This window comes from Monodelphis domestica, chromosome 1, assembly GCF_027887165.1.
Source record: "Monodelphis domestica isolate mMonDom1 chromosome 1, mMonDom1.pri, whole genome shotgun sequence".
NCBI classification, from domain to species: domain Eukaryota; kingdom Metazoa; phylum Chordata; class Mammalia; order Didelphimorphia; family Didelphidae; genus Monodelphis; species Monodelphis domestica.
Window position 1 is genome coordinate 126572989 of NC_077227.1, and position 8612 is coordinate 126581600.

General features: G+C 40.0%; 1 protein-coding gene across 2 annotated transcripts in view; it reads left to right on the forward strand.

The window, feature by feature from the left end:
• Nucleotides 1-7689, forward strand: part of LOC103106484 (AP-3 complex subunit sigma-2) — an 82528-nt gene extending 74839 nt beyond the window's left edge. For both annotated transcript variants that reach the window (XM_056806342.1, XM_007479326.2), the window contains one exon: nt 5737-7689. In XM_056806342.1, the coding sequence (XP_056662320.1) occupies nt 5737-5865 (129 nt within the window). In that variant the 3' untranslated portion in view covers nt 5866-7689. The remainder of the gene's footprint in view (nt 1-5736) is intronic.
• Nucleotides 7690-8612: the final 923 nt, after the last annotated feature.

Sequence of the window (8612 nt, forward strand, 5' to 3'; positions counted from 1 at the left end):
TTCTGGATTCACATATTTTTTGTAATGCTTGTATGGTCTTAGGCAAATCACTTGACCCCTGAGTTCCCTTTCAGCTTTAGATAGACTTATTGGTTGATAAAGCTTTATTAAGTACTTACAGTACTATATTCCAGGCATTGTGCTAAGTGCAAGGGGTACAAATAAAATTTGCATTCTTTTTGGGGAAAACAACACAAAAAAGGGCCTCAGAAAGTGAGGGGGTGGGCTAGGGGGAGGTTAGGGTGAAATGGCATAGAGAGGTAAGGAGAAAGCTTCAAAGCTGACATTTCTCCAAGGTAGCAAGGTGGCAGGTGAAGAGCCTGGAAAGAGAATATAGGCACGAGCTCTAGATCTTTGAACCATTCTTATGGCTTTATTTACTGAAAGCAACTAAGATTTCATTCTTACTCTCTCTATGCTTTTCTTGGGTGAGAAGGTAAATCCCAGTTAACCATTTTGCATTCTTCTTCCTAATATGAAAATAATTTTTCTTAGTAGAGAAAAATAGAAGCAAAAATTAGATTTGAATAGTTATTCCATCTCTGTGGAAGCTATTATTATTATTCCTCCCCATTTTTCCAACAACCATCTTTCTTCCTTTAATCTTCTTGCCTTTTAACATAGTTTAAAAAAAGCTTTGTTTATAATCATTAATATTTTTCTCCATCAAATTTTTAAATTATATTATAAAGCAATAATCATCAAAACAATTTGATACTGGCAGAAATGGAATGGTGAATCAGTAGAACAGATTAGGTACACGTCAAACAGAAGGAAATGGCCATAGTTATCTAGTCTGTTTTTTTTAACCCTTACCTTCCATAGTAAGAGTAAGGTAATAAGGGTTAAGTGACTTGCCCAGGGTCACTTGGCTGGAATGGTCTTAGCTGGAAATGTCTGAGCCACCTACCTCCCCTTGTCATCTAGTCTTTGATAAACCCAAAGATCCAAGCTTTTGGGGCAAGAATTTTCCATTTAACAAAAACTGCTGGGAAAATTGAAAAACATTCTAGTAGAAACTAGGCATAGACCAACATTTCATACCATATGCCAAGATAAAGTCAAAATGGACACATGATTTAAACTTAAAGAATGATATCATAAACAAATTAAGAAAACACATAAAATTTTACCTGCCAGATCTATGGATAAAGGAAGAGTTTATGACCAAACAAGAGATAGAGAAGATGATGGGAAATAAAGTGGATAATTTTGATTACATGAAATATAAAAAGTTTTATAAACAAAACCCATGTAGCCAATATCAGAAGGAAAGCCAGAACCCTGGGGAAAAATTTTATAGCAATTTTATCTAATAAAGGTCTCATTTCTAAAACATATGGTAACTGAACCAAACTTATAAAAATAATAGACATTCTCCAATGAATAAATGACCAAAGGATATGAAAGGATATGAACAGGCAGTTTTCAGAAGAAGAAATCAAAGCTATCAATAGCATATGAAAAATGCTCTAAATCACTAGTAATTAGAGAAATGCAAATTAAAATACCTCACACTTATCATATTGGCTAACACAGGAGAAAGGGAAAATGACATGCTAGAGAAGGAGATATGGAAAAAGAGGGATACTAATGCACTGTTGGTGGAGTTGTGAACTGCTCCAACCATTCTAGAGAACAATATGGAACTATGTCCAAAGCATTATAAAACTTTGCATACCCTTTGACCCAGAAATACCATTACTAGAACTATATCTCAAAGAAATCCAAGGAAAAGGAAAAGCACTTATAGATTCAAAAATACTTCTGGCAGTTCTTTTTGTGGTAACAAAGACCTGGAAATTAACCAAATGTCCCTCAATTAGAGAATGGCTGAGTAACTTGTAGTATGTGATTGTGATGGAATACTGTTGTGCTATAAAAAATGATGGGCAGGACACTTTCTTTAAAACCTGGGAAGACTTCTATGAACTATTGCAAAGTGAAGTGAGCAGAACCAGGAGAGCAAAAGTGTAAATATGATCAAGGCTGAAAGACCTAGCTACTTTGATCCAGATAACGATTCATGACAGAACTCGTGATGATTTTATCTCCTTCCAGGGAGAGAACCGAGGAACTCTGGGTGATGATCGAAGCATATTTTTTTATTACTTTATTTTTCTTGCCTTCCTCTACTCCCCCAACATGGCTAATATGGAGTGTTTTTACATAATTTCATATTTTAATGGCTATCATATTTATTTCTTGCCTTTCCAGTAGATGGGAGAGGGAGAGAATTTGGAACTCCAAATAAGAAAATGAATGCTTTATAAATAAATTTGGGGTAAGGGGGAGCAGTCTTTCATGGCCCACTAGGGTTCTTGCTTGGTCTACTTACCTAGATTTCACTTCCCTCCCTCTCCAATGAGACAGACCTTCTAGTGCTTATGCCCCAAGATATTCTGGTCTGGAAAACTGCTTTACTGCTCCAAAATTTGAGGCAAAGAAACTGAGAAACAGAGGGATGAAAAAAGACTTAGCCAAGATCACTGGAGTTACATTCTCATTAAGGCATGACACAAATTTATCAGCAGCTTTGCTTTTGGCACAGGGTTCAAACACATATGTGTGTATTTCAAGTCCCTCCCCCCCACCCCCATACTGTTATAGCATGTCTCCATGCCAGTTTTGTGATCTGTTTCCCAGATTCCTTGTCTGTTTTCTTCTGGTTATGTGGCCCTAACCCCATAGAGCTTCTTCTCTTTTGTTGAAGAATCATTCTTGGAGCAGTTAGCTAGTACAGTGGATAGAGAGCCAGGCCTGGGATCAAGAGGACCTGGATTCAAATGTGGCCTTTCACACTTTCTAGCTGTATGACCCTGGGCAGATCACTTAACCCCATTTGCCTAGCCTTTAATACTCTCCTGTCTTAGAACTGATACTAAGACAGAAGGTAAGGGTTTAAAAAAGAAAGAATCACTCTTTCCATCATTATTTCCTCCTCTAATTCCTGGATTTCCTCAGGTGAAGATCAATATATATTTTCTAGTCTTACTTTGCACCTCTTTTATGTATTCTATTCCTTTTGAATAAGGTATACATCTCTGGATATCATCATCAGATTATGGTCGTCAGTCTCATCCCACCACGTCTCAGTGATTCCCATCCCTAAAAGATTCCTTCTTATATTAAGATGGCTAGTTAATTTTGGTCATTAGCCATACTTTGTACATGTTTATATTGATGTCTGGAGTAATTTCCTAGCTTTGTGACAAACATTTATTTCTGAAGTCACTTAGTCTCCCTGAGCCTCTTCCTAGTTTGTAAATTGGATAAACTTATGTAGTCTTTCTCATAGAGTTTTTATTAGGCTTTATGGAGTATAATATATACAAAATACTCTAATCCTAAGGCAATATGTAAAAATGAATAGTAGTTATTTCAGTAGTGTGATTTATTTGTTGTTGTCCAATTGTCTGTATGTCTGACCAGTACTATCCATGGGGTTTTCTTGGCAAAGATAGTAGAGTGACTTGCCATTTCCTTTTCCAAACAAACAGGTTAAGTGACTCATCTAAGGTTATATATCTCGGAAGTATCTCAGACTGGATTTGAACTCAGGTCTTCCTCACTCCAGGTCCAGCATTGTATTGCACTGGGCCATCTAGCTGCCTCTCCAGCTACTTATACCAGTGGCCAAACCTAAAAAGCAAACTGCTAGGAATGAAATTGGAAATGGCAGGGCTTTAATGCCTTTGCAATTTGGGTAGGAAAGACAATTAGTACCTCAAGGAAAGCAGCCAGCCTTTAACTGTCAGTGTTTTGGTCCATTCTTTGGTTACTTGTGGACATCTTCCAAGCCACAAGGCTTCTGGAGTGGCCTGGATCAATTTCTTAGATTCTGAGAAGTTTGCAGGTCTTGTACCTTTAATGGAGTATCCACTTAGCATTGTAATGGTCCCATTTCAGGGAGACATATCCTCCCTTTGATGGACAAATGGACAGAGAAGCATTTAGTAAGTGATAACTGTGCAAAGCATTATCCTAAGTGCTGGAGATACAAATGGAAAAGTAAGAGGATTTTTGTTCCCAAGGAGCTCATGTTCTTTTGTGGGAAACAGCACACCAGGAAGCTTCAGCTATATGCCCAGTGTGATTGCTTCTTAGTGTGCAGTGGCAAGGCAGATGCAAATATTGCTTTAGTTTTAGTGCCATATTCAATGATAAAACCATAATTATTTCTAATGTTGAGGAATTTGAAAGAGGTAAGGACTTTGGTAGTAAAAACTCTTCTGAGGCTTTAGAAGTGATAGCTCCTAAAAAGTCATGACCATTGACATCTCTACAGTGAGGACTAGAAGCAGGGCAGATGGTCTGGAGGACACTTGGACTTATCTGACCTTTGGGGCTAGTTGTTGGTCCTGTAGGGATGGTGGTACTTTTTTCAGTGGGGTTGTACACTTGAGTAATAATCATGGGGCTGGGTTGGAAGCAGGGCTGGTGGCTTGGGGAGGGCTGCTTTTTTTATTCCTGGGGCTCTTGAGCACAGCCCCTGGTTTACTTTTACTGGGAATTTAAGGAAGATGTAGTCAAGGTTGGGGGTTGGGGTTTGATTGGCCTGGCACATTCTGCATCCTGGATACTTTGTGACTTCAGTTGCCTTGCTAGATGATGCTGAGAATTCAGAATTGCTTCTTTCTCTGTTTCTTATTCCTCATAAGAAGCTAGATTTGGGTTAATGTTTGAAGATAATGTACTAACTTGCCCCATGAATTCTCCCAGGTTCTTGAAGCAATTAAATTGCTCTATCTGGCTGAATCACAAGAAATTCTTTCTTCCACAAAGCCTGGAAGTTTGTGATGCAGTTGTGTTTTCTTTTGGAATATTGGCTAGCAAGCTGCTAGAAATAGCAAATGAATCAGTACCTAGTGGTTTCATAGCTGATGGAAAAATAGACTTGCTGGGTGAGGGGAGGCTCTATGTTAATATACAGGAAATGGATAGTTAGAAAAAAAGATCTTGAAAAACATCCCTAAAAACATCTCTCCCTGCCCACCCCAACTCCCTCCTCATGCTTATTTAGAAGATGGAGGGTTTGGAACCACCAGCTGCCTTCATCTGCTTTTCATTATGAGTCTTGCCAGTTGTACTGCACTTTGGGGCTCTCCAACTTTACGTGCATGTCATTGGTTCCCACATTATATCCTTGTGCAATTCCCAAAAGCCAACTCTTTCCTGTCTCTTGCAATCCACTGGCAAATGACTGAAAATAGAGAAATAACAGTTTCATTTTCCTTCCAAAAAAAGGTTGCTCTGTGACTTAGTTTTTTTTTTTTTATGAAAGTTTGTTTGCTAAGATATCTGGCTTAGAAGAAAGTATGTGATCTTTCTCCAAATGTAATAATACATCTGCCTGACTTTAAGGCATGGAGAAACCATATCAAATAAAGTACAGAATTTAGTTCCCTGCATTGGGCTTTGAGACCATTATATGAAGAACTGCTTGTTACACTTGAAGAATGAGATGGAGGAAGTGAGAACACAATACCATGGTGCCTTGGGAAGAATTCTGGATCTTAAATTAGAAGACTTGGGTTTGAATCCTGGTGCTGCCACGTAATACTTGTGTAGTTTGGGCCAATTTGCTTAAGCCTCTTGGGGACTGTATTTGTTTAGCATGTAATTTTTACCCTAAGCCTTCCTTTGTTGTCTGTTGTCTAGCATTAAACAGACACTCAAGAGCTGGTGATGATGTAGTCATTGTGTCTCATGTTTGTACTTTTTTTCTTCCACAAGGGTGGCCTTTCAGCAGCCCCAGCCCGGGCTGTGTCTGCAGTGAAGAACATTAATCTACCTGAGATCCCCCGGAACATCAATATTGGGGATATCAACATCAAAGTTCCCAACCTCTCTCAGTTTGTCTGAAGACTGAGGGAGCATCAGATGGATCAAACTGAATGGAATCTCTTCAAAAACCCAAGACCAGGCTGATTGTGGATCTGAGCAAAATTTGAGCCTTAGCAGCATTAAGACCTAAGTCTCAAGACCATAGTGTCTTTTTGTCTGGACAGACTCATGGGTGTGGGATTAGGGAAAAGTTAATGTCATTATATTACAGTCTCTGTGCATATATCCAACATGAAGTTCTTCCTTGCCTACAGGCACAGCATTCACATAGGGGATGCATTTCCTACTTAAGTAAATCAGCTAGTAGTCTTAGATCTCCTGCCCCATTTTTTTCTGCATGCTGAATCTCCCCGAGGTGTTGGCTCTTTGAGTTAGCCCCTATAGATTCTAGTGGGGCAGATAACGAGAGGGGTCCTCAAACTTTTTACACAGTGGGCCAGTTCACCGTCCCTCAGACCATGGAAGGCCAGACTATAAAAACCTAGCCCTATCCCTAACTGGGCAGCAGTATACACAGTGCGGAATCCCCTCCCCCAGAGCTCGGCTCACCATGCTGATGTCTTCCATTGTGCAACCACATAATCCTTTGCACGAGGCCTCATTCAAAGGCACCACGCAAAGGATTATGTCACTGGAAGTAGTACAGTACGGGAGCAACACTGTGTTTTGCGATGCCGCCACATTCAGTGCTCCTCTCGCTGACCACCAGTGAAAGAGGCGCCCCTCCCAGACGTGCAGTGAGCCGGATACATGGCCTCAGGGGGCCGCATGTGGCCCGTGGGCTATAGTTTGGGAACCCCTGAACTAGAGGGTTATTATTCTCAGTGCCACAAGATTCTTGTGGTTATTGTATCATTCTGCAAGGTGCCATGAATAAATCAAATATTGGCCCTTCAGGTTCAGGAAAGCTGGCTTTCTAATGAAGACTTTCCAGCATCAGAAAATGATAGGGGTGGGAGACTAATTTTCACAGAAGTCTGAGTCGCCTGCTGACTGGACCAGGGTTATTGGAGCCAATACTGTCTGACTACACCCCTTTGTAGCAAGTAACACATTTCTTCCCCCAAGAAAATAATTTCTAATCTGGTGAGAATCCAAGACCTGTTTTCTTGGGGTTTATGAAAAGTTCATAGTAAGAAACGTGACAGTAGCTACACATTCACTGCATAACCACAGATTGACGACGGATTTACAACCACTTGCCTTCTCAACAGAGGATAAATCCAATAAACTCTCTACCTACGGAATGGTCCTGGCTGAAGGAATACTTTTGGGACTGGGGACATTACTTTGTGGCAACTAATGTGAGCTAATAATTGGATTATTTTAGGCTTCTAGTTCTTTTGTGAGAGGTCTTCCCTTGGCTTACCTTACAGTTGGTTTTTTAGTTCTTAGTTCAGGGCTGAATGTTGCTTCTACCTCTTCTATATCGTAAACCAGATAAAAGACTGGGATTGGGTAGGAGTAACAGAGGAATGTGTTTGTTTGAGGTTGGGAAGAGGAGTGGAGATGTTCAAGGACTGTAGCAAGGAGTGTGTCAGCACAATTTCATGATATCAGTAAGTGTAAAGAAGCCCTACCTTACTTCCAGAACAAGGTGTGTCCCTTTCAGGTAAGACTCTGCCATGACTTGCATATCTCTTTTTCTCATGATAAATTTATAGCTAATTTGTGCACATTAACATTAAAATTCCTATCTTCCCCACTGCCTTTCCCCTGGACCTGATCAGAAGCCTCAGAGCAGTTATTTGAACAGCACACTGTATTACCTGTATGGTCAAATTCCCTTAATCATCATAATAAACCTTCTCAATCTAAGTGGAACCTCCGTTTTGAACAAAACTGTGGGTGCTGTCCTCTTCTCTTCCTGGGGGTGGTGATGGTGGTGGTGGTGGTGGTGGTGTGGGGAATTGAGCTGTCATTTTGTTTCTTAAGCTTCCTGGGAAGATGTTTGCTTGACTCATAGGACCATGATTGAAGGATATTTTTGTTCAGATTGGTACTGTGCATCTCATGACTCTCCATCTCTTTACCTTACCACATTTTTCCTTTGGAGGTTAAAAAAAAAAAGGTTACTGATGGCCTTTAAAAAAAATTACTGGGGTACAGCTAGGTGACTCAGTGGATAGAGAGCCAGGTTCAAAAGCAGGAGGTCCTGGATTCAAATTTGGCCTCAGACACTTCTTAGCTGTATGACCCAGGACAAGTCACTTAACCCCTATTGCCTAGCCCTTACATATTCTTCTGCCCTGAAAATAATACACAGTGTTGATTCTAAGTTTCTAAGTAAGGCTTTTTAAAAAAAAAATCATTCATTTTACAATGACTTTCCCCACTCTCTCTTCAGAGCTCTCCTTAGTAATAAATACTTGTGCAAAAGAAATAAACATATTGGCTATGTCTGAACAATGTGTTTCATTTCATTCCTATTGTTTGCAAACCTTGATTAACAGAACTGAAAATAACCTAGGCTCCTATAGAGCAGGCTGTCCCTGAACCAATTTAGACTTAGTCTTCCTGGGGCAGAGAACAAATTGAAGTTAAGTGCAGTGCTTGATTTGTTGGGTGCTACTAATATGCAGATTTAGAGCTGAAAAGGACTTCAGATGCCATCTGATTCGACCCCTAGATTTTACTGTTGAGGAAACTGAAGTCCTCAAAATTACACAGGTAGTGATTTCAGAAGCAGTGTTTCATTGAATTCAGTTCGTCTGCCTCAGGGCTAGAAAGTCACTGCTTTCTACTGTGCCCTACTGCAGACATGT